Below are 26974 nucleotides of genomic sequence, written 5' to 3'. Positions count from 1 at the left end.
CATAAACTGCCAAGATACCTGTGGCGGTGGGGGCGTGGCTATGGGCGTGGCTATGGGCGTGGTCGCCATGACATCATCGAGTAATTTGCATAATTTACTACAATGATATGATTTTCTCTAAAACGGCTCAAAAAATGTATACTTACTAATTAATAATAACAGTTTTGTTTTAAACGTCCATCCATCCATTCATCCATCCATTTAACAATATAATTACAACACTTTATGTACATTTATGTAACAATACGTTATTCACTGAAATATATTTATTAATTGTGGTTCTTACAAAAAATATATCTTATAAAATATAAAAGCTAAAATGTATCTTAAAGCTCTGCCCCTTTAATTAGTGCATACTAAATAATTTAACTTTAGCCTACTACTACAACCATATTATTTACCAGCAACATAAAGTGAAACAGAGGCAGATATGTCCTGCCACAGTCAGTAACAAATAAACAGAAAACAGTAGTGGTCAAATACAAATAAGGCAACAAGAGAAGTATCCTACACTTCTCTTTTGTAAAGTAAATCTGAACAGCCTATATGGGCATCTACATCAACTATATGATTTGCCTGAGAAGCTGGACAGGACCAAAGAAAAAAAAAAAAAAAAATCTATTTGTGTCGGACATAATTCTTTCGTGGCGGGCCGCCACAAATAAATGAATGTGTGGGAAACACTGAATTAGGTAAAATTGCATAATTCCCCAAACAATATCTCATGGTACACTAGTGTGCCACGGCAGAGTGGTTGAAAAACACTGCATTAGACTGTATATCTCACGGTACACAAGTGAGCCGCGGCACAGTGGTTGAAAAACACTGTCTTAAGGGTTGTGAATGATAGACAAAATTCAGTTCCCCTTTAACTTATTTCCACACTGGTATGACTGCCAATAATGTTAATGAATAACTACTGCACATGTACAGTGACTTTCCAATCAAAACATCCATCCATCCATCCATCCATCCATTTTTCTACCGCTTGTCCCTTTTTGGGGTCGTGGGGGGTGCAGGAGCCTATCTCAGCTGCATTCGGGCGGAAGGCGGGGTACACCCTGGACAAGTCGCCACCTCATCGCAGGGCCAACACAGACAGACAAATTAAGCAGAGCATAAAACTCCGATTCTACCTATGTTGTGGTTGCCATGGTGATCGCAAACATGATCCTTATAACAAGTTCCGTGTTACGCTAATGTCATATGTCCTCCTATTGTGTGCAACATGACACCCACTACTAGAGGTTCTTCACACAAACAAACAGTGCACCTGAACACCTCCACGTGGAAGCGCCGTAAAGTCAACAAACATCCAGTTTGCCGAGTTCTGCTATTCACATAAAAACCCTGTAGGGGACTCGAGACACTCCCAAAGCCAACATTGCTTGGGTTTAGTGGGACTTAATGACGCTGTCATTTCTTTACATGCGTACGACTCGTACAATGTCGGCCTGCAATGCACATAATAACAACGAAGCGGGCTACTTACCGTAAGAGAAGGTGAGGCGTGGAGTGACGTCATGCTCAGCAGCCGCCGAACGGAGAGAAATAACAAGTAGAAGAGTCAAGACTTGGAGGCGGAGAAAGGCCATACTCATTGTCCACGTGTCTCCTCTGGACCGGCAGCCTCTGTTTGACATTCAGGTTTTGGTAGAATTCATCAAAAGGATCCGTGTTTTTATTTTTCCTTTCCTCACTTCCTTCTCGCTCCTCACAGAGCTCCAGGCTCCTTGAAAGGAAGGCCTATGCTGTTTCGGGCACACCCTTGTGTTTGCAAGAGATGCTGGTTTGGAGGGACGGCCTGTACCTCAGCTTCCTCCGGGCGGACTCCATGCATACACAACAACGTAGGCTCCCTCTGAGATCTGCGGGGAAATAAACAACATCGGCTTTAGATAAATGAGCGTGCAATGGGGGCTAAGCAGAGTCATGTCTGTTATTATTACATCAACCAAGAATATTTTGTTCTCATTACAGTTTGTTCCTTGTGTTTTAGCATAATACAGGTGGAACTTTGGTTTATATTTCTGTTACAGTCCAAGTTTTGTATTAGTTTTTTTTATGTAATAAAAAAATATTTAAAAAAAAAAAAACTAATTAAAAATGTAATGTACTGTAATTACTAACCAACCAATCTTTTTATTAAAAAAATATAATAAAAACAAATATGGGTACATGATGACCAGTGCATATTTGTGTTTTTGCAGATTTACAGCTATTTGTAAAAAAAAACAAAAAAACTATTTATTTTCTATCAAATATGTCATTTTTAAAAATCTGAAAATATGTCATTTTATACACAGAAAATGTCTTATTCACCTAGGTCCATAATGATTTAATGCGTGATATATACATATTTTTTATTTATTTATTTTTTAATTTGTTTTCATAAAAAAATACAATCATGTGTGCTTACGGACTGTATCCCTGCAGACTGTATTGATCTATATTGATATACAATGTGTTTTTTATGTTGATTTAATTAAAAAAAAAAAAAAAAAAAAATTACATTTCTTGCGCGGCCCGGTACCAATCAGGGCCGCGGCCCGGTGGTTGGGGACCACTGCCTTAACACATTCATGGGAAATAAATTGTTTGATAACAATCTTTTTAGTGCAAAAGAATCATTTTACATAATCAAAACATGAATTTTGCACACCTTACTAGTACAACTGTCCAATGTTATATGCTATTTTATTCTTATCAGTCACAGAGCAGGAAGGGGCTAGGAATATGTTTGCGCTAAAATTTAATTCATTCTCATTAATTTGTTGACATTTTCATGCGCTGTTTTATGCAGGACGTGAATTTGGGGCCCTACACAGAAATGCGTGATCTGTGTATAGGGAGGTGCCAAGCTAACCTTAGAGGAAAATCTAATTTAAAACGTACAACACTAAAGACCTTTAGCATATCAGTATGTGGAATTAAATTATGGAATGGATTAATTAAAGAAATCAAACAAAGCACTAATATGATTCAGTTTGAGAGACTGTTCACAAAGTACAAAGAACAACAATTATGATGAACATCTTGAACTTTAAAAAAAATAGATATTGATTATTTATGTATTTAATATTTGTTTACTTACTTATGGTATCCGTATTTATTTATTATGTATTTAGTATTTATTTATTCACTGTTCTGATATAAACAGAGAACAAGGAAAAGGGATAAAACTTGTATGATATGAAAAGGGGTAGGATTAAATCATCTCTGCTTCTTCCTACTCCTTTTCCGACGTGCTGTAATGAAACAACTGGAAAGATGTGATGCATTACATTGTACCGTGTGCATGTTCCAAATAAACTGAAACTGAACAGAAACGTGAAGATTTAGTATACGGTGGGGCTTTAATGCAGCCTCATAGTCCTGGCTTTATTAATGTGAAAAATATTTTTTTTTATGGCTGACTCATCTGTTCCTGCTCTTATTTGTGGGGATCTATTGTACACACAGGAGAAGCTAATCTGCGGATTATGTGTTCTACAGAGTGCCACTTTAATTCTAAAACCTATATTTCAAACCGGTTCAAGATAAAAACTGCAAAAAAACATTGAACACACCAGCGAGGAATGTGACTGTTAACGTTTCAGTGTTTGTCAGGACCCCGGGAGACAGAGATAACAAGCAAGTGCAGAAAATAAGTCTGTTTTATTAGGGAAAATGCAAGCAACATAAGAAACAAGGATGTTCAGCTGGGAAGTGCACAAAGACCAAACTATAAAGCACACTGCCGATGAATGGTCTATTTTTTATCTTTTTTCATATATTAGGCGCACCGGATTATAGGGCGCATTAAAAGATTTATATAATTATTATTTTTTTCTACATGGAAAACACTCCCTTGTGGTGTACATAACATGTGATGGTGGTTCTTTGGTCAAAATGTTGCATAGATGATGTTTTACAGATCATCTTCAAGCCGCTTTCTGACAGTCGCTTGCGGATGCGCCATTTTGTGGGCGGTCTTATTTACGTGGCTCACCTTCGACAGCGTCTTCTCCCCGTCATTTTGTTGTAGCGGTGTAGCGTGCAAGGACGGGAATGGAAGAAGTGTCAAAAGATGGAGCTAACTGTTTTAATGACATTCAGACTTTACTTAAATCAATAACGGAGCAGCATCTCCTTATCCGGAAACAACAACTCAGGAAATGTGTCCCGCGAAAAACCTAACTCTAACAACTAAAGTTCCTCGGGTGAATAATGTAAACTCACTACACCGGTATGTTTTAGCGCTTTCATGGCGAGTTTACTGACAGATATAAGTAAGAACTTTACACTACTTTATATTAGAAATGGCAACAGCGGAGGATGAATGTCCCATAACAAGAAGAGGAAAAAGAAGAAACTTATCGACTCGCGGATGCATGCAATTTTTCAGGATTTATGCAGATCCCAAATACAGATCAGCAGGTACCAGAAGGTAAGAAAAGTTGCTTTTGCATAAAATTAAGAAACAAAACACCAGAAATATGTCTTACCTTATACACACACCATAATAATACTTGTATGTTTAATGCGCCGACAATCCTTCAAGCGGTGTGGCTTCATAGCTCACCAAAGTCGTAATAAAACATTTTGATAGATTTTTGAGCGCCGTGTGTAATATTCTATATATTCAATTCAATTCAAAATGTTGGTATTGTTTACTTGAGACATATTGCAATCATGGTGCTGTCTACACTTAATTCTTATGTTTGACAGTCATCTACTGGTCACACTTATCATTACACCATGTACCAAATAAAATAGCTTCAAGGTGAGTAAGCTCAACCAAACTTATTCCTTACATTAGGCCAGGGGTCGGCAACCCGCGGCTCTAGAGCCGCATGCGGCTCTTTAGCGCCGCCCTAGTGGCTCTCTGGAGCTTTTTCAAAAATGTATGAAAAATGGAAAAAGATGAGCGGAAAAAAATATATTTTTTGTTCTAATATGGTTTCTGTAGGAGGACAAACATGACACAAACCTCCCTAATTGTTATAAAGCACACTGTTTATATTAAACATGCTTCACTGATTCGAGTATTTGGCGAGCGCCGTTTTGTCCTACTAATTTTGGCGGTCCTTGAACTAACCTTAGCTTGTTTACATGTATAACTTTCTCCGACTTTCTAGGACGTGTCTTATGCTACTTCTTTTTCTGTCTCATTTTGTCCACCAAACTTTTAACATTGTGCATGAATGCACAAAGGTGAGTTTTGTTGATGTTATTGACTTGTGTGGAGTGCTAATCCGACATATTTGGTCACTGAATGACTGCAAGCTAATCGATGCTAACATGCTATTTAGGCTAGCCTTATGTACATATTGCATCATTATGCCTCATTTGTAGCTATATTTGAGCTCATTTAGTTTCTTTTAAGTCCTCTTAATTCAATTTATATCTCATGACACAGTGAGACACACAATCTGTATGTAATATGGCTTTTAATTTTTGCGGCGCCAGACAGATTTGTTTTTGTATTTTTGGTCCCAATATGGCTCTTTCAACATTTTGGGTTGCCGACCCCTGCATTAGGCGCACCGGGTTATAAGGCGCACTGTCGACTTTTGAGAAAAACATATTTTAAGTGCACCTTATAGTCCGGAAAATACGGTAAGTAAAGCAGTCCAGAGGACAGGGCTGTCATAAGAAAAAAAAGTTAAAGTTAAAGTACCAATGATTGTCACACACACACTAGGTGTGGTGAAATTAACCTCTGCATTTGACAGATCCCCTTGTTCACCCCCTGGGAGGTGAGGGGAACAGTGAGCAGCAGCGGTGGCTACGCCCAGGAATCATTTTGGTGATTTAACCCCCAATTCCAACCCTTAATGCTGTGTGCCAAGCAGGGAGGTAATGGGTCCCATTTTTATAGTCTTTGGTATGACTCGGCCGGGGTTTGAACTCACGACCTACCGATCTCAGGGCGGACATTCTAACAAGAAGCGCTCAAACCAAAGGAACTGTGGCAAATGGAGACAAAAAGGAAGTGGAATGAAACATAATAGCGCTGGATAGGAAATAATACAAGAAACTAAAAACAAAATAGCTGTCATTTAAGGTCACGAGCGGGACATGCGAAAGAACAAAAACCAACTAAGGAGGAGAACAATGGTCTTCTGTATTTACTTTTGGAACTCTGGTAAAGAGACAAATTGTATCAAAGAGGAGACTGAGGGCAGCAAAGAAAAGGACAAAGGCACAACAACTGTTTGCTGCCAATGGGAAGCATCTATAGCAGGGTTGTCAAATGTACGGCAAACAGGTTTTATCCCGCCCGTGGGTTAGTTTGCTAAGTATAAAATTGAAAGAAACCACTGTTCTAAATGTGTCCACTAGATGTCAAAATAGCAATTCTTTGTATCTTTGTAGATTATGCTACAAATGTAAAAAAATATAAACAACATGATGTGAGCAAACTACATTAATAGCACCCTGTAATTTGATTTTGATATTATTTTTTCATCTTGATAGATTGAAAATTAACACCAATGCGTTGAATGATGAACATTATCACATACTTTATTCAGAAAGTATAAATAACGACAAATAAAGATAGAATACTAATAACTAGGGATGTCCGATAACACCGGACTGCCGATATTATCGGCCGATAAATGCTTTAAAATGTAGTATCGGAAATTATCGGTATCGGTTTCAAAAAGTAAAATTTATGACTTTTTAAAACGCTGCTGTGTACACGGACGTAGGGAGAGGTACAGAGCGCCAATAAACCTTAAAGGCACTTTCTTTGTGTGCCGGCCCAGAGACATGATATCTACGGCTTTTCACACACACAAGTGAATGCAATGCATACTTGATCAACAGCCATACAGGTCACACTGAGGGTGACCGTATAAACAACTTTAACACTGTTACAAATATGCGCCACACTGTGAACCCACACCAAACAAGAATGACAAACACATTTCGGGAGAACATCCACACCGTAACACAACATAAACACAACAGAAGAAATACCCAGAACCCCTTGCAGCACTAACTCTTCCGGGACGCTACAATATACACCCCCGCTACCCCCCACCCTAAAACCCCGCCCACCTCAACCTCCTCATGCTCTCTCAGGGAGAGCATGTCCCAAATTCCAAGCTGCTGTTTTGAGGCATGTTAAAAAAAATAATGCACTTTGTGACTTCAATAATAAATATGGCAGTGCCATGTTGGCATTTTTTTCATAACTTGAGTTGATTTATTTTGGAAAACCTTGTTGCATTGTTTAATGCATCCAGCGGGGCATTACAACAAAATTAGGCATAATAATGTGTTAATTCCACGACTGTATATATTGGTATCGGTTGATATCGGAATTGGTAATTAAGAGTTGGACAATATCGGAATATCGGATATCGGCAAAAAAGCCATTATCGGACATCTCTACTAATAACCACAACATGTAAGTGTAAAGAAACCCAAACAACATTATGATTTGTAAATTTTCAGAATGTTCTATTTTCAAACAAAGAAAACAATCTGAAGTTATCTTTATTTTTAAGTTATCGTGCCGTGATTTTACCAGTCTGGCCCGCTTGGGAGTAGATTTTTTTCCATGTGGCCCCCGATCTAAAATGAGCTTGACACCCCTGATCTATAGGGACTGTGCACCTTTTCTGACATCTGGCTACATTACACCACAAAATAAAAAGAACCTCTGTGTAAAATGCAGCTGTGCTGACATGAAGTCATATTAGAACATTTCAAGCTGCCCTTTTTATCACACACAACAAAAGGTCAGGCTACTGATGTAATAGAACTGCTGTGATCAGTGTCAGATTGGGTGTTAAAACATGGCTCCGGGGTGTTTTTCCGGTCAGGTTCATTTGACAGAGTCAGCTGCTGACGACTCCATGCCACCAGCAGCACCTCTTATCTGCTCCTGCCTGCACCATTGTGCACTTCACTGCCTCAGACATACAATCTGCAAATTCCTGCAAATGTTTGTTGAAAGAAAATGTGTTCTTCAGATAAGACAAACTGGCCGCACATTGTGGAGGAGCAAAAATGCATTATGGTCGCTGATTCCAGTTCTGGGCTGCATGGGTGATGATGGAGTTACAGGGCAATTTGCACACGTTAATTAACCGACGGCTGCGGGATATGGAAGGAAACTCAATACGGACATCCCGGTTACAACTGCAAACACTCCATTACCGCGGCCTCGGGGAGAACCTAATTAAATGCAACCGACGGGAGGTTGGGTTTTATGCGAGGCGCGGCTATCGATTGCAAAAGGCGTCAAGCAAGGCTATTCGGAGTGCTTTCGAGACGCAAACACAGACATCGCCGCAGACGTCTGAGTCCGGAGGAGGACAGATGTTACGCGGGCTGAAATAAACACCGGTGACGTTGCGAGAACCAATTTTAGACAGTGGCACTTGCAGGATGATTTTTACAGACGAGATGCCACACATGCAAGAGGCCGTCAGGCTGAGCGAGAGCTGGAGTCAGCGAAAGTGAAGGCGAACAAGGCTCCCTCTGACAGCATAACAATCTATATGCAACTCTGCACTTGGCTGCATCATGCATCAACTGAATCATCCCTTTCACTCCCCACACAGGCCTGCTAGTGTGCTAAGCTACGCTCTGCCCTGAGCTTAGATCCTTCCTATAGCACCTCCAGGAGCATCAACATCATCCACGTAAGCCACGTTCACATGGCGGGGTTGGATGTCCGATTCGGATTTTTTTTTGGTCAAATTCGATCTTTGTAACAGTCGTTCACATTAAAAAAAAAAAGAAAAAAAAGTGATTTCTAATTTAAATGCAATCTGACCCGCATGCGGACATGATGGATCCACCTCCAAATAAAAACTTTTAAAATAGTTTTTATTAAGACATTAGATTTGTTTCTTGTTGCGTGTTTTTGTGTTTGTGTTGTAAATAGGGTTGTCCCGATACCAATATTTTGCTACCGGTACCAAAATGTATTTCGATACATTTCTAAGTAAAGGGGACCACAAAAAAATGACATTATTAACTTTATTTCAACAAAAAAATCTTAGGGTACATTAAACATATGTTTCTTATTGCAATCAAAGAACATTTTTGTCCTTAAATAAAATAGTGAACATACGAGACAACTTGTCTTTTAGTAGTAAGTAAACAAACAAAAACTCCTAATTAGTCTGCTGACGTATGCAGTAACATATTGTGCCATTTATAGAGATGTCCGATAATGGCTTTTTTGCCGATATCCGATATTCCGATATTGTCCAACTCTTAATTACCGATTCCGATATCAACCGATACCAATATATACAGTTGTGGAATTAACACATTATTATGCCTAATTTTGTTGTGATGCCTCGCTGGATGCATTAAACAATGTAACAAGATTTTCCAAAATAAATCAAATCAAGTTATGGAAAAAAATGCCAACATGGCACTGCCATATTTATTTTTGAAGTCAAAAAGTGCATTATTTTTTTTAACATGCCTCAAAACAGCAGCTTGGAATTTGGGGCATGCTCTCCCTGAGAGAGCATGAGGAGGTTGAGGTGGGCGGTGTTGAGGTGGGGGAATGTGCTATATTGTAGCGTCCCGGAAGAGTTAGTGCTGCAAGGGGTTCTGGGTATTTGTTCTGTTGTGTTTATGTTGTGTTACGGTGCGGATGTTCTCCCGAAATGTGTTTGTCATTCTTGTTTGGTGTGGGTTCACAGTGTGGCGCATATTTGTAACAGTGTTTAAGTTGTTTATACGGCTACCCTCAGTGTGACCTGTATGGCTGTTGACCAAGTATGCTTGCATTCACTTGTGTGTGTGTAAAGCCGTAGATATTATGTGACTGGGCCGGCACGCAAAGGCAGTGCCTTTAAGGTTTATTGGCGCTCTGTATTTCTCCCCACACAGCAGCGTTTTAAAAAGTCATAAATTTTACTTTTTGAAGCAGATACCGATAATTTCCGATATTACATTTTAAAGCATTTATCGGCCGATAATATCGGCAGTCCGATATTATCGAACATCTCTAGTCATTTATCATTCTATTATTTTGACAACATTATGAGGGACAAGCTGTAAAAATGTATTATTGATCCACTTGTTCGTTTACTGTTAATATCTGCTTATTTTCTGTTTTAACATGTTCTATCTACACTTCTGTTAAAATGTAATAATCAATTATTCTTCCGTTGTTTGATACTTTACATTAGTTTTGAATGATACCACAAATGTAGGTATCGATCCGCTGAGATTGGCTCCAGCACCCCCCGCAACCCCGAAAGGGACAAGCGGTAGGAAATGGATGGATGGATGGATCCTATACCAAGTAGTTACAGGATCATACATTGGCCATATTCAAAGTTCTGAGTTTATAAACATAATATGAATTTATTTAAAAAGAAAAGGATTTTGCGACGATAAAAAATATTGATGTAATCATAGTAGTATCGACTAGATACGTTATTGTACTTGGTATCATTACAGTGGATGCCAGGTGTAGATCCACTCATGGCATTTTTTTACATTAAGGAGCGCTCGCTATCTTTTGTTAGCGGTGACGCCGGTGAGCTCTTGTATCCTCCTACGGTGTGTAGTGAAGCATGTTTAGCTATTCCTCGTCCTGCAGTACTTGTAATAAACTTATTTTTTTTGTCGCCATATAGACGAGGATTAGTGATTTAGAAGAAACTAAAACACTGCTGACTGGGGATGGACGTTAGCCGCTAACTAGCTAGCCATGTTTTAAAGCCTCTTTTGCTGAGCGGCGTTTCAGTGTTATAACTTCACATTTATCATTAGTTTTCAGGCCGAAATGCGTCCATTCTCCCTTTTCTGTCTACACACTGTGTCTGCTTGTAAGTACTCCGTGATTGTGCGCTGCCGAACATGCTCCTCTACTCGTAAAACCAGCAATGTCATGACCTGACGACGGCGTGCCGCCACGGCCGTTAAAAAAAACAGGGAACCGGTACATTTAAACAGAGTATAGTACCGTTTTTTATTCATTTGTACCACGATACTATACCGTACAACCGTAGTTGTAAGTAATTTGTACTTTTAACTACAGTTAAAAGTGATTTTTTGTTGTTTTTCTATGTATTAATAAAAACATTTTTTTTTGCCTTCTTGGCCAGGTCACTCATGCAAAATAGATTTTAATCTCAATGAGATTTACCTAGTTAAATAAAGGAAAAGGAATTAATGAATTTTGCTGGCCTTGATAAATTGCAATGTGTATGCGTGTTTATGGGCTGCAAGAGCGGTCACTCTTTGCATTCGTATTAAAATAAGCTAGCTAATATGCAAACATAAAAAAAGAGACATTAACGTCTTTCCCAATTAAGAAACGCTGAACCCCAATTTAAACTTGTATAAACACATTTGTTTCCAAATAACTAAGATACAGTATCCATTAGGGCTGTGAATCTTTGGGTGTCCCACGATTCGATTCAATATCGATTCTTGGGGTCACGATTCGATTCAAAATCGATTTTTTTTTTTCAATTCAACACGATTCTCGATTCAAAAACGATTTTTTTCCAGATTCAAAACAATTTTCTATTCATTCAATACATGGGTATCCTCGGTCTGCTGACATGCTAGCAGAGTAGTAGATTTTTGTAAAAAGCTTTTATAATTGTAAAGGACAATGTTTTATCAACTGATTGCAATAATGTAAATTTGTTTTAACTATTAAATGAACCAAAAATATGACTTATTTTATCTTTGTGAAAATATTGGACACAGTGTGTTGTCAAGCTTATGAGATGAAGTGAATTGAAGTGAATTACATTTATATAGCGCTTTTTCTCAAGTGACTCAAAGCGCTTTACATAGTGAAACCCAATATCTAAGTTACATTCAAACCAGTGTGGGTGGCACTGGGAGCAGGTGGGTAAAGTGTCTTGCCCAAGGACACAACGGCAGTGACTAGGATGGCGTAAGCGGGGATCGAACCTGCAACCCTCAAGTTGCTGGCACGGCCGCTCTACCAACCGAGCTATACCGCCCCATGTGATGCAAGTGTAAGCCACTGTGACACTATTTTTATAAATGTCTAATAATAATGTCAATGAGGGATTTTTAATCACTGCTATGTTGAAATTGTAACTAATATTGATACTGTTGATAATATTCATTTTTGTTTCACTACTTTTGTATTGTTCTGTGTCGTGTTTGTGTCTCCTCTCAATTGCTCTGTTTATTGCAGTTCTGGGTGTTGCTGGGTCAGGTTTGGTTTTGGAATTGGATTGCATTGTTATGGTATTGCTGTGTATTGTTTTGTTGGATTGATTAATTTAAAAACAAAACAAAAAAAACCACAAAAAAACAATTTAAATAAATGAATAAAAAATAAAAAAATCGATTTTTTAAAAATGAGAATCGATTCCGAATCGCACAACGTGAGAATCGTGATTCAAATTCGAATCGATTTTTTCCCACACCCCTAGTATCCATATTGAACATAAAGGCTGTGCTGTCTTTGCACAAAGTGATCAACGTATACTCGACATTGATTGATTGATTGAAACTTTTATTAGTAGGTTGCACAGTGAAGTACATATTCCGTACAATTGACCACTAAATGGTAACACCCGAATAAGTTTTTCAACTTGTTTAAGTCGGGGTCCACGTTAATCAATTCATGGTACAAATATATACTATCAGCATAATACAGTCATCACACAAGTTAATCATCAGAGTATATACATTGAATTTTTTACATGATTTACAATCCGGGGGGGTGGGATGTGGAGGGGGTTGGGGCGGGGGCGGGGGGGTTAGGTTTGGTTGCTATCAGCACTGCAGTCATCAACAATTATATCATCTGAGAAATGGACATTGTAACAGTGTAGGTCTGACTTGGTAGGATATGTACAGCGAGCAGTGAACATAGTGAGCTCAGAAAGCATAAGAACAAGTATATACATTTGATTATTTACAATCCGGGGAGGTGGGATGTGGTGGGGGGAGGGTGTTAGTCAAGAGTTTAAGTTGCCTGGAGGTGTTCTTTTAGTGCGGTTTTGAAAGAGGATAGAGATGCCCTTTCTTTTACACCTGTTGGGGGTGAATTCCATATTGATGTGGCATAGAAGGAGAATGAGTTAAGACCTTTGTTAGATCGGAATCTGGGTTTAACGTGGTTTGTGGAGCTCCCCCAGACAAAGGTGTCTAACAGGAAGTGATCTCGCGTGACGTTACATAAATCAGAAGTGACGCAAAGTGATCACCCTATTTGTATTTATTAGAAAAAAATTCAAAATTGTTGACAAACTAAAATGGAGGATAACATTAAAACACACAAATGAAAATAATATGGCTCTTTGGAACCCAGAACAATATTCAATGTTTCCTCTGCCAAGAAAGTATATTGTGTGTCTATTTATTTTAGTTATTACAAAAGTAATGAAGCGGATTAAATTGGATTGACTTGAAATGTATCACACAGACACAAAACAGCCATTTGTAACTTTAGAAGGTTCAGCTGAAGTACAACAAAACAATTAATTATGTCTGCTTTCATGGGACTGACAAGCGCATGTGTGTAAACTTTGAGCAAGATTGGTTAAAAAACATGGCCGTTGTCTTTGCAGGAGCATGGAGCTGTGGGACTAATCAACATTGCACCAACTGACAATCCTATTTTATTGTGTTTTATGATGTTTTTATCTTTAGTCTTTTATTGTGTATATAACGGTGCACTAATTAATTTTTATTTTCACTATATTTTTATATATGATGTTTCCTGGAACATGATCATTTCGTTATTCATGTTTTTTATGTGAGATTGACCTTGATGGGTGCAACTGCTTGTGCATAAATCATTGACCATTTGTCTAATGATCAAACAACTTTAAGGATATCTGTATTACATCTTTTGCACAACTAATAGAGGGCATTATAGACATTATATGAAAACATTTAAACATTATACACGTGACGGTATATAAGTGCATTGCTGGTGAGAATAGGAAACATAAAAATTAGGCTCCCAACTACAAGATGGCATGTTTTTTATGGAGTACTGTGCAAGTATAACTATATATATATATATATATATATATATATATATATATATATATATATATATACACATACAGCAGGGGTGTCCAAACTTTTTCCACTGAGAGCCGCACATGGAAAAATTAAAGCATGTGGGGGCCATTTTGATATTTTTCATTTTCAAAACATACCAAAATATATGGATTTTTTATTTATTTTACTTTTAGGGGTCCCGGGGACCATAAAGGGTCTCAGTCATTAAAATGTTAAAAATAAGTAAAATTATAATTTTTTATTAAACACTTACAGTTAATCTCTATCAACTTCAAGTTCAAATAAAGTAATTAAAAAAAAAAGGTTTTATGGTTTTCTGTCAAAAACAACTTAGTTTTTTATAGTAAAACTGAAATATGCAGTATTTAGTAATTAGAGCCTTAAAAGATCAATAATGCAGGACACCATTGATTTTAATTCTTTAATAGTTTTGAGTACGGTAATCACAGTGAAAAGATAAATACAATACCACTAAATATATTTGGGATCCAAAAGGTGCCCCACTCATAAAGTGATACATTTTTATTAGGTTTTTCTTTTACTTTCAACACTTAAGTTACAGGATCAACTTCAGATATATCTGTCCATTTTACATTTAAACTATTATTTTTTTGTTTTATGCTCTTTTGTCAAACAAAACTTTGATGTTTTTATATGGCATCTACACAATATATGCAATATTTACCGCATAAGACGTTTTAAAGTGAAATATTTGAAGTAACTGGAGCCTTGAAAATAATTCATTATAACATGGATTTTTTTGTCATTATTTTTTTTTTTAAACAATGGCAAAAAAAGAAAAAAAGAAAGACAAAATTTGAAAAAAACAGCCTGCATGGCAGCTTTGTGTCAACTTTTTCTCGTTAGATTTCACCTCATTCCACTTTTTTGAATTTTCTTTGTTTATTTTTGCAATAGCATTTCCAGAATGTGTGGCGGGCCGGTAAACAATTAGCTGCGGGCCGCAAATGGCCCCCGGGCCACACTTTGGACACCCCTGACATACAGGTATATAGTCACATATATATATACATAAATACATACATATATATGTATGTATATATATATATATATGTATATACAGTATATATATATATATATATATATATATATATATATATATATATATATATATATATATATATATATATATATATATATATATATCCAAATATATGTTTTTAAATCCTCAATAGCCCTTTGAGACACTTGTGATTCAGGGCTATATAAATAAACATTGATTGATTGATTGAATTGGCTTTCGGTAGAATTCCAAAACCAGGCAGACCAACGACCATCTTTTCACAATACGATACTCAAATTGGAGCCTTTAATATTGATGCAATACGATCTCAGCATGAATCATACAGACTTTTATTATTTTGTGGTGTGGAATGTTAGAAAAGGTGCGATCAAGAGAAATCACAATGGTAATCTATTTATTATTAACACTAACCTATTTATTATTAACCGTCTGGAATGGACTTATGCTGTCTTTGAGTTAAAGTGGGGTGGCAAATATATTTGTGACACTTAGTGGCCACAATAATTCATCAAGTTAAGCTTATGCTGCAGTAAGTTGAATGATGTGGACACTTTTGTTACTGGATTCTTTCTAATACACTTCTACCTTGGAGTATTTGTATGTGTAAGTGGTTTTCAACTATAATTATTTGATACTTGTTTATATTGCCAAATTTGGTGTTTTGGACTGCAATATTAAAGGTGGGATTACTAGAATCTTGAGTCACCAGACAGAATTCAAACTGTAAATCCTGCCCCCCACTCTGCGCACCTTGCTGTAATTGCGCACAAGACGTGCACACGCATAGGTTGTTGACGGTCTAAAGTTGCATGGAAAGATCCCCGAGTTCGTAATTTGTTGCAGACTATCAGTAACACACGTCGCCTTGCAAAATAATACACACAAACTATAGGAAAATGGAACATTAGATTACCTGTGTAGAAGGAAAACAGCTTCTTGCACGTCCAGAGTTAGTCCAAAACTGGCCTTCATCTTGAATACGCCGGACCAATATTTTTTCTTTGTTTTTTTGTACAGCGTCTTTCATTTCTGCCTTGAAATTTCCTCTTTTTGTGTTCTTAGCAGCATATGCTGTAACAACAAGCGCAGGTATTGCCATCTTTCCAGGTGGTTGAACGGCAGCCGTGCTTTACTAGAAACAATTTCGCACCGTTTATCTATCGCGTCAGCCAATGAGGAGGCTCCTTCGTGGGCTCTGATCACTCCTCCTTTCTCTAAATCCTGTGGTTAGATCTGGAGGGGTTGACCGCCAGGAAAGGAAGACAAATAATTTCATCCTCCGGTGTTTTATTTACTAAAATACTTTATTATAAGGCACAGACCGCACACAGACGTACACTTTTTTTTTTTTAGTTAAAGAATAAACCTTACCGTATTTTCCGGACTATTTTTTTTCTCAAAACTCGACTGTGCACCTAATAACCCGGTGCGCTTAATGTACGGAATAATTCTGGTTTTGCTTACCGACCTGGAAGCAATTTTATTTGGTACATGGTGTGATGATAAGTGTGACCAGTAAATGGCAGACAAACATAAGAGATACGTGGTAAGAGGTATGATTGCAATATGACTCATGTAAACAACACCAACATTTTATATGTTCCATTGAAAATATAGAACATTACACACTGAGCTCAAAAATCTATCAAAATGTTTTAGTACGACTTTGCTAAGCTATGAAGCCGCATACAGTATGTCAGCGCATTAAACATACGAGTATTATTATGGTGTGTGTATAAGGTCAGACATATTATCTGACGTTTTGTTACGCAATATTATGCAAAAACAACTTTTCTTAACTTCTGGTACCTGCTGCTCTGTATTTGGGATCTGCATAAGTCCTAAGAATTTGCGCTCGTCCGCCTTTGTAGTCTGTACCGACAACGTAGTCGATAAGCTTCTTCTTTTTCTCTATCTTCTTGTTATGGGACATATGTTGCCATTTCTAATATAAAGTAGTGTAAAGTTCCTACTTATATCTGTCAGTAAACTCGCCATGAAAGCTCTAAAATGTACCGGTGTAGTGAGTTTACATTATTCACCCGAGGAACTTTAGTTATTAGAGAGTTCCGGTCGGACGGTTTTTCACGGGACACATTTCCGGCCTTGTTGTTGTTTCCGGATGAGAAGATGCTGCTCCGTTATTGATTTAAGTAAAGTCTGAATTTCATTAAAACAGTTAGCTCCATCTTTTGACACTTCTTCCACCCCCGTCCTTGCACGCTACACCGCTACAACAAAGATGACGGAGAGAAGACGCTGCCGAAGGTGAGCCTTGTAAATAAGACCGCCCACAAAACGGCGCATCTGGTAGCGACTGTCAGAAAGCGGCTTAAAGATGATCTGTAAAACAGAATCTATGCAACATTTTGACCAACGGACCACCATTGCATGGTATGTACACCACAAGGAAGTGTTTTCAACTTAGAAAAAAAACCAAAACGATATGACTCTTTTAATGTGCCCTGTAATCCGGTGTGCCTTTTATATGAAAAAAGATCAAAAATAGACCATTCATCGGCAGTGCGCCTTATAATCCGGTGCGCCCTATGGTCCGGAAAATACGGTAGGTACCCCAGCCTTAAAGGCACTTATCTAGCTTGTGTGCTAGTGTGTGCTTAGCTGTTGTGTAGCTGTTAGCTCTGAATAGCCTATAGCCTACCATGTTTCTTGACTATAATTCAAGAAAAGCCCAAACTTGTGTGCTTATTAGAGGACATTTAGATGTTAACTAGTTGTCCAGCTTTGCACAAGTAAAACCTTCAGATGCAAGTGGATACCATCCGATATATGCTAATATCGGACCGATATCTGATATCAACATCGGATCGGGAAGCCCCAACAAACGACATAGAGCCACTATTGCAATTGAACAATGTGCTTTTGAGTGTGAGTAATGCCAATCCCAATTGATGAGCAGAAATCAGCTCAGCCAGTCCATCACTGGGGAGTATCAGCATGAGACTTAAAGGCCTACTGAAATGATTTTTTTTAATTTAAACGGGAATAGCAGATCCATTCTATGTGTCATACTTGATCATTTCGCGATATTGCCATATTTTTGCTGAAAGGATTTAGTAGAGAAAATCGACGATAAAGTTCGCAACTTTTGCTGGCTGATAAAAAAAAGCCTTGCCTGTACCGGAAGTAGCGTGACGTCACAAGAGTTAGTATTCCTCACAATTCCCCATTGTTTACAATGGAGCGAGAGAGATTCGGACCGAGAAAGTGACGATTACCCCATTAATTTGAGCGAGGATGAAAGATTCGTAGATGAGGAACGTTACAGTGAAGGACTTGAGAGGCAGTGATGGACGTATCTTTTTTCGCTCTGACCGTAACTTAGGTACAAGCTGGCTCATTGGATTCCACACTCTCCTTTTTCTATTGTGGATCACGGATTTGTATTTTAAACCACCTCGGATACTATATCCTCTTGAAAATGAGAGTCGAGCACGCAAAATGGACATTTAAAGTGACTTTTATCTCCAATATAATACATCGGTGACACACTTAGCTACTGAGCTAACGTGATAGCATCGTTCTCAAATGAAGATAGAAACAAAATAAATAAACCCCTGACTGGAAGGATTGACAGAAGACCAACAATGCTATTAAACCATGTACATGTAACTACACGGTTAAAAATTCTCAGCCTGGTAAGGCTTAACTATGCTGTTGCTAACGACGCTAAGGCTAATTTAGCAACTTAGCAACCGGACCTCACAGAACTATGTACTCTCTCCTTTTTCTATTGTGGATCACGGATTTGTATTTTAAACCACCTCGGATACTATATCCTCTTGAAAATGAGAGTTGAGCACGCGAAATGGACATTTAAAGTGACTTTTATCTCCAAGACAATACATCGGTGACACACTTAGCTACTGAGCTAGCGTGATAGCATCGTTCTCAAATGAAGATAGAAACAAAATAAATAAACCCCTGACTGGAAGGATAGACAGAAGACCAACAATGCTATTAAACCATGTACATGTAACTACATGGTTAACAATTCTCAGCCTGGTAAGGCTTAACTATGCTGTTGCTAACGACGCTAAGGCTAATTTAGCAACTTAGCAACGGGACCTCACAGAACTATGTACTCTCTCCTTTTTCTATTGTGGATCACGGATTTGTATTTTAACCCTTGTGTGGTGTTCATATTGTTGTTACTCAGCCAGTGTTTGTGGGTCTGATGGACCCGTTGCATTTTGTGGCTTTTAATGCCTCACAATAAAACACTTTTATGTTAAAATACTGACTTATCCCAAAAAACATCTGTAATGAAGTGCTTCGAGAGGCTGGTAAAGGAATACATTGTCTCCAGACTTCCCCCCACATTCGACCCATACCAGTTTGCTTATCGCCCTAACCGCTCCACAGAGGACGCCATCTCCTCTGCACTCCACCTGAGCTTAGAACATCTGGAAGGAAAGGACACACACGTGCGGATGTTGTTTCTGGACTTCAGCTCAGCATTCAAAACCATCATCCCGCAGCACTTGGTGACAAAACTGGCCCCCCTTGGATTCAGTACCCCCCTATGCAACTGGCTGCTTGACTTCCTCACAGACAGACCGCAGTCTGTGAGAGTGGGCAACAACACCTCCAGTGCCATCTCCCTGAGCACCGGCTCCCCCCAGGGCTGCGTCCTGAGTCCGCTGCTGTTCACGTTGATGATCCATGACTGCTGCACCAGGTCCACTACTAACCACATTGTGAATTACACGACAGTAGTGGGCCTCATCCGTGACAACAACGACATGGACTACAGGGAGGAGGTGAAACATCTGGTTGACTGGTGCAGAACCAACAACCTGGTCCTGAATGTCAAAAAGACCAAGGAGATCATCGTCGACTTCAGGAAGCACCAGTCCAGCCACACTCCACTCTTCATCAACGGCACAGCGGTGGAGATGGTAAGCAGCACCAAGTTCCTGGGGCTGCAGATAACTGACAATATGACCTGGTCCCTACACACTGGAGCTCTTGTAAAAAGAGCTCAGCAGCGCATGCACTTTTTGCGTCGGATGAAAAGAGCACAGCTCCCTCCCCCCATTCTGCAGAGGCACTATAGAGACCACCTGCTGACCAACAGCATCTCTGTCTGGACTGGAGCCTGCAGTGCCTCAGACTGGAAGTCTCTCCAGAGAGTGGTGAGGACTAAGGCTGAAACGACGCGTCGACGTAGTCGACGTCATCGACGTCATCGGTTACGTAAATACGTCGACGCCGTTTTTGTGCGTCGACGCGTCGCATATTTACGTCACACTACCGTCATGGCGGAGCGCAAAGCAGACTGTGCGAGCGAGGGGAAAAACGCACGCCAAAAGTCGTCAAAAGTGTGGGAGTATTTCAATACACAGCCTAATAATGTTGTTGTATGCACACTGTGTCGAGCGGAAATGGCCTATCATAGCAGCACAACGGCTATGAACGAACATTTGAAAAGAAAACCATCAACCATCAACTAGTCAATCGTCCGCGTTAGCATACGTTGTCATCATTACACAAAAACATGAATGTGTCATTTGTATCTGCTAGGGGTGTAACGGTATGTGTTTTGTATTGAACCGTTTCGGTACGGGGCTTTCGGTTCGGTACGGGGGTGTACCGAACGAGTTTCTTTGCTAAAGCTAACTTTAGCTGCTAAAGTCTTAACAAGTTGCTTTGCTCCTCTGCCTCTGTCTCAGCACGCAGCATTGTCCCACCCATACAACCATCTGATTGGTACACACGCAGCATTGTCCCACCCACACAACCATCTGATTGGTACACACGCAGCATTGTCCCACCCATACAACCATCTGATTGGTACACACGAAGCATTATCAGCCAATCAGCAGTGCGTATTCATAGCGCATGTAGTCAGCGCTTCAGCGTCGAGCAGATAGTGTTTAGCAGGTGAGCATCAGGCAGCGGACTCTCCCCAAATGATAATAAACACCTCCCAGTCAACTACTAGTAACATCACTATGAGCCCGTTGACCTACTAGAAACTTAAAGGCCTACTGAAATGAATTTTTTTTATTTAAACGGGGATAGCAGATCTATTCTATGTGTCATACTTGATCATTTCGCGATATTGCCATATTTTTGCTGAAAGGATTTAGTATAGAACAACGACGATAAAGATTGCAACTTTTGGTATCTGATAAAAAAAAGGCTTGCCCCTACCGGAAGTAGCGTGACGTAGTCAGTTGAACATATACGCAAAGTTCCCTATTGTTTACAATGATGGCCGCATGAAGTGAGAGAGATTCGGACCGAGAAAGCGAAAATTTCCCCATTAATTTGAGCGAGGATGAAAGATTTGTGGATGAGTAAAGTGCAAGTGAAGGACTAGTGGGGAGTTGAAGCTATTCAGATAGGGAAGATGCTGTGAGAGCCGGGGGTGACCTGATATTCAGCTGGGAATGACTACAACAGTAAATAAACACAAGACATATATATACTCTATTAGCCACAACACAACCAGGCTTATATTTAACATGCCACAAATTAATCCTGCATAAAAACACCTGCGTGTTTGTTATGCTAGCTCCTAGCTCCTCTGCTAGCTCCTAGCTCCATAGAACACGCCAATACAATTCAAACACCTGATCAACACACACAATCACTCAGCCCAAAAGACCGTTCACCTAACCCAAGGTTCATAAAGCTTATATATTTTTAAAAAGTTACGTACGTGACGCGCACATACGGTCAAGTTATCAAATGTTTAGCAGCCAAGGCTGCATACTCACGGTACCTGATATTCAGCTGGGAATGACTACAACAGTAAATAAACACAAGACATATATATACTCTATTAGCCACAACACAACCAGGCTTATATTTAATATGCCACAAATTAATCCTGCATAATAACACCTGCGTGTTTGTTATGCTAGCTCCTAGCTCCTCTGCTAGCTCCTAGCTCCATAGAACACGCCAATACAATTCAAACACCTGATCAACACACACAATCACTCAGCCCAAAAGACCGTTCACCTAACCCAAGGTTCATAAAGCTTATATATTTTTAAAAAGTTACGTACGTGACGCGCACGTACGGTACGGTACGTGTTATGCTAGCTCCTAGCTCCTATGCTAGCTCCTAGCTCCATAGAACACGCCAATACAATTCAAACACCTGATCAACACACACAATCACTCAGCCCAAAAGACCGTTCACCTAACCCAAGGTTCATAAAGCTTATATATTTTTAAAAAGTTACGTACGTGACGCGCACGTACGGTACGGTACGTGTTATGCTAGCTCCTAGCTCCTATGCTAGCTCCTAGCTCCATAGAACACGCCAATACAATTCAAACACCTGATCAACACACACAATCACTCAGCCCAAAAGACCGTTCACCTAACCCAAGGTTCATAAAGCTTATATGTTTTAAAAAAGTTACGTACATACGCAAAAAAAAGTTGCGCACATACGGTCAAGCGATCAAATGTTTAGAAGCCAAAGCTGCATACTCACAGTAGCACGTCTGCGTCTTTGTCATCCAAATCAAAGTAATCCTGGTAAGAGTCTGTGTTGTCCCAGTTCTCTACAGGCGTCTGTGTATCGAAGTCAAAAGTCCTCCTGGTTAGAGTCTCTGTTATCCGAGTTCTTCCATCTTGACTGCATCTTTCGGGAATGTAAACAAAGAAGCGCCGGCTGTGTACTGTTGTGGCTGACTACGTTCGAAAAATACGTCCATTTCGCACCGACAACTTTCTTCTTTGCTTGCTCAGCTTCCTTCTCCATAATGCAATGAACATGATTGAAACAGATTCACGAACACAGATGTCCAGAATACTGTGGAATTATGAAATGAAAACAGAGCTTTTTCGTATTGGCTTCAATGTGGAAGGCATACCCGTGTTCCCCGGTCTACGTCACGCGCATACGTCATCCTCAGCGGCGTTTCGAACCGGAAGTTTAGCGGCAAATTTAAAATGTCACTTTATAAGTTAACCCGGCCGTATTGGCATGTGTTATAATGTTAAGATTTCATCATTGATGTATAAACTATCAGACTGCGTGGTCGGTAGTAGTGGGTTTCAGTAGGCCTTTAAACTGCAGCTCAGCTCGCTCGCAGTCCTGGCTTGAGGTGAAGGCTAATTACCTCTCAGTTCCAGCCACATCGACCCCGTCTGAGCGCCTACTTTCAGCTGCTGGGAATATTGTAAACAAGAAAAGAAGCAAAGCAAGTAGACATGCTAACCTTTCTTCATTACAAGTGTTAGTCACTCACTGGAATGAGTAGAATTGGTTATTGTGTACTGTGTTGGACTGGATGTTTATTTTGCACATTTTAAAAGCAATACTTAATGTTTACAGTGCTCCAGAATATTTAGATTGGCACTTTTTTGTATTGGATGTTTATCTTTATTTTTGCACATTTGAGCAAATAAGCAATACTTTCACTTTTGTTGAAATGTTTACACTGTTGTTACAGAATATTTCGTTTTGCACTTTTTTGTATTGGATGTTTATCTTTATTTTTGCACATTTTAAAGCAAAATAAGCAATACTTTTACTTTTGAAATGCTTATACTATTGCAAAATATTAAGATTTGCACTGGATGTTTACTTTTATATTTGCACATTAAAAAGCAAATAAGCTACTTTTAATTTTGTTAAATGTTAAAAGTTTTAAATGTTTACATTGTTACAGAATATTTTGTCATGTTGTTGTCAATGTTACTTTTTTTTTTGTAAATAAAAGCCATACCTTTTGAAAAAACTGGCCTACTTTTATTTTTTCATCTTCAGTTTAAATAAAATAAAATAAAAAATAATCGGTAAAAGGAAAAATAGTCTATAGATGAATCGAAAAAATAATCTATAGATTAACCGATTAATCGAAAAAAATAATCTATAGATTAATCGATAGAAAAATAATCGTTAGCTGCAGCCTTAGTGAGGACGGCGGAAAAGATCATCAGGACTCCTCTTCCTTCTATCCAGGAGATCGCAAAAAGCCGCTGCCTGACCAGGGCTCAGAAAATCTGCAGAGACTCCTCCCAACCCCACCAACGACTGTTTTCACTGCTGGACTCTAGAAAGAGGTCCGCAGCCTCTGTAGAAGAACCTCCAGGTTCTGTAACAGCTTCTTCCCTCAGGCCGTAAGACTCTTGAACGCATCATAATAATCCCCTCAATTCCCCCCAAAAATGGATGAACTCGCTGGAATATAAAGACAATATAACATACATCCATAAACGTGGACGCATATGCAAAAGTGCAATATGTTTATCTTTACAGTAATCTATTTATTTATATCTGCACCTTATTGCTTTTTTATCCTACACTGCCAACCAGCTAATGCAACAAAATTTCGTTCTTATCTGTACTGTAAAGTTCAAATTTGAACGACAATAAAAAGTAAGTCTAAGTCTAGTCTAAGACCCACAAACACTGGCTGAGTAACAACAATATGAACGTATGAAGGAAATTTCTCTGCCAGTTTCTGCATCCCACAGGGATTCTTATTTTGTGTTTCTGCACCTGCGCTTCCCACACAAGGTTGCAACATTGTTTGTCAACACTATCTGCTCTCATTTTGTCGCACATTTGACCCTCTAATGTTCTGTGTACCTACACTCTGTCCTGCTCCTGTCTAGGCCTGCTGTGTGTGCGTGTATGTATTTGTGTGTGTGTGTGTGTGTGTGTGTGTGTGTGTGTGTGTGTGTGTGTGTGTGTGTGCGTGTGTGTGTGTGTTTGTGTGTGTGTGTGGGCGTGTGGTACACAGAACATCAATTTCCACACTTCTATTAGCCCCGGGTCCAGTGGACCCCGGACATCTTATATGTAATAGAAATGTGTAGGGGGGGTGTATGGTGTGTGTTCATTAAATATGTATTCTGATTTATGTTCTTCACAGAAAATGAGCCAAATCCAGTGAGTCTCAGTTTGAAAAATGTATTAATTGTATAATTTTTCTTTTAATAAAAATCGAAAACGGGTCCCACAGACCCGAACACCACACAAGGGTTAAACCACCTCGGATGCTATATCCTCTTGAAAATGAGAGTCGAGCACGCGAAATGGACATTTAAAGTGACTTTTATCTCCAAGACAATACATCGGTGACACACTTAGCTACTGAGCTAGCGTGATAGCATCGTTCTCAAATGAAGATAGAAACAAAATTTAAAAAAACCTGACTGGAAGGATAGACAGAAGACCAACAATGCTATTAAACCATGTACATGTAACTACACGGTTAAAAATTCTCAGCCTGGTAAGGCTTAACTATGCTGTTGCTAACGACGCTAAGGCTAATTTAGCAACTTAGCAACCGGACCTCACAGAACTATGATAAAACATTAGCGCTCCACCTACGCCAGCCAGCCCTCATCTTCCCATCAACAGCCGTGCTCACCTGCGTTCCAGCGATCAACGGCGCGACGAAGGACTTCATCCGTGGGTTTGGCGGCAAGCATCGGCTAGGCGTAGTAAGTAGTCCTTGTTGTGTTGCTGTAAGTATTGTACTTAGCCGCTAATACACCGATCGATCCCACCTACAACGTTCTTCTTTGCAGCCTCCATTGTTCGTTAAACAAATTGCAAAAGATTCACCAACACAGATGTCCAGAATACTGTGGAATTTTGTCGAAGAAAACAAGAGGCTTTTCTATCGGGTCCGATGGGGTCCAACCACTTCCGTTGCTTTTGTGACGTCACGCGCATAAATCATATCCAAAGGAGTTTTTCAACCCACTACTACCGACCACGCAGTCTGATAGTTTATATATCAATGATGAAATCTTAACATTAGAACACATGCCAATACGGCCGGGTTAACTTATAAAGTGCAATTTTAAATTTCCCGCTAAACTTCCGGTTGAAAACGTCTATGTATGATGACGTATGCGCGTGACGTCAATCGTTGAACCGGAAGTATTGGTACACCATTGAATCCAATACAAAAAGCTCTGTTTTCATCTCAAAATTCCACAGTATTCTGGACATCTGTGTTGGTGAATCTTTTGCAATTTGTTTAATGAACATTGAAGACTGCAAAGAAGAAAGTTGTAGGTGGGATCGGTGTATTAGCGGCGGACTACAGCAACACAACCAGGAGGACTTTGAGATGGATAGCAGACGCGCTAGCCGCCGACCTCACCTTGACTTCCTCCGTCTCCGGGCCGCCGACCGCATTTATGATCATCGCTCCGTCGATCGCTGGAACGCAGGTGAGCACGGGGGTTGATGAGCAGATGAGGGCTGGCGCAGGTGGATAGCTAATGTTTTTAGCATAGCTCTGTAGAGGTCCCGTTGCTAAGTTAGCTTCAATGACGTCGTTAGCAACAGCATTGTTAAGCTTCGCCAGCCTGGAAAGCATTAACCGTGTATTTACATGTCCATGCAGTGTTTCCCATAAACTGCCAATATATCTGTGGCGGTGGGGGCGTGGCTATGGGCGTGGTCAACATGACATCATCGAGTAATTTGCATAATTTACTACAATTATATGATTTTCTCTAAAAAGGCTCACAAAATGTATACTTACTAATTAATAATAACAGTTTTGTTTTAAACGTCCATCCATTCATCCATTTTACAATATAATTACAACACTTTATGTACATATTTATATACAGATTTGAACAATAAGTTATTCACTGAAATATATTTATTAATTGTGGTTCTTACAAAAAATATATCTTATAAAATATAAAAGCTAAAATGTCTCTTAAAGCTCTGCCCCTTTAATTAGTGCATACTAAATAATTTAACTTTAGCCTACTACTACAACCATATTATTTACCAGCAACATAAAGTGAAACAGAGGCAGAGGTGTCCTGCCACAGTCAGTAACAAATAAACAGAAAACAGTAGTGGTCAAATACAAATAAGGCAACAAGAGAAGTATCCTACACTTCTCTTTTGTAAAGTAAATCTGAACAGCCTATATGGGCATCTACATCAA

The 26974-nt window shown here is 39.2% G+C and overlaps 1 protein-coding gene across 3 annotated transcripts in view; it reads right to left on the bottom strand.

Annotated features, from left to right (window-relative positions):
* Nucleotides 1-26974, bottom strand: part of sema4ba (sema domain, immunoglobulin domain (Ig), transmembrane domain (TM) and short cytoplasmic domain, (semaphorin) 4Ba) — a 179321-nt gene that overhangs the window by 73456 nt on the left and 78891 nt on the right. For 2 of the 3 annotated variants that reach the window (XM_062042553.1, XM_062042552.1), the window contains exon 2: nt 1493-1868. In XM_062042553.1, the coding sequence (XP_061898537.1) occupies nt 1493-1643 (151 nt within the window). In that variant the 5' untranslated portion in view covers nt 1644-1868. The remainder of the gene's footprint in view (nt 1-1492; nt 1869-26974) is intronic. The other variant, XM_062042554.1, reaches the window with a different exon arrangement.

This window comes from Entelurus aequoreus, linkage group LG03, assembly GCF_033978785.1.
Source record: "Entelurus aequoreus isolate RoL-2023_Sb linkage group LG03, RoL_Eaeq_v1.1, whole genome shotgun sequence".
Taxonomy (NCBI): Eukaryota; Metazoa; Chordata; class Actinopteri; order Syngnathiformes; family Syngnathidae; genus Entelurus; species Entelurus aequoreus.
This window is presented reverse-complemented; position numbering and strand designations above follow the sequence as displayed.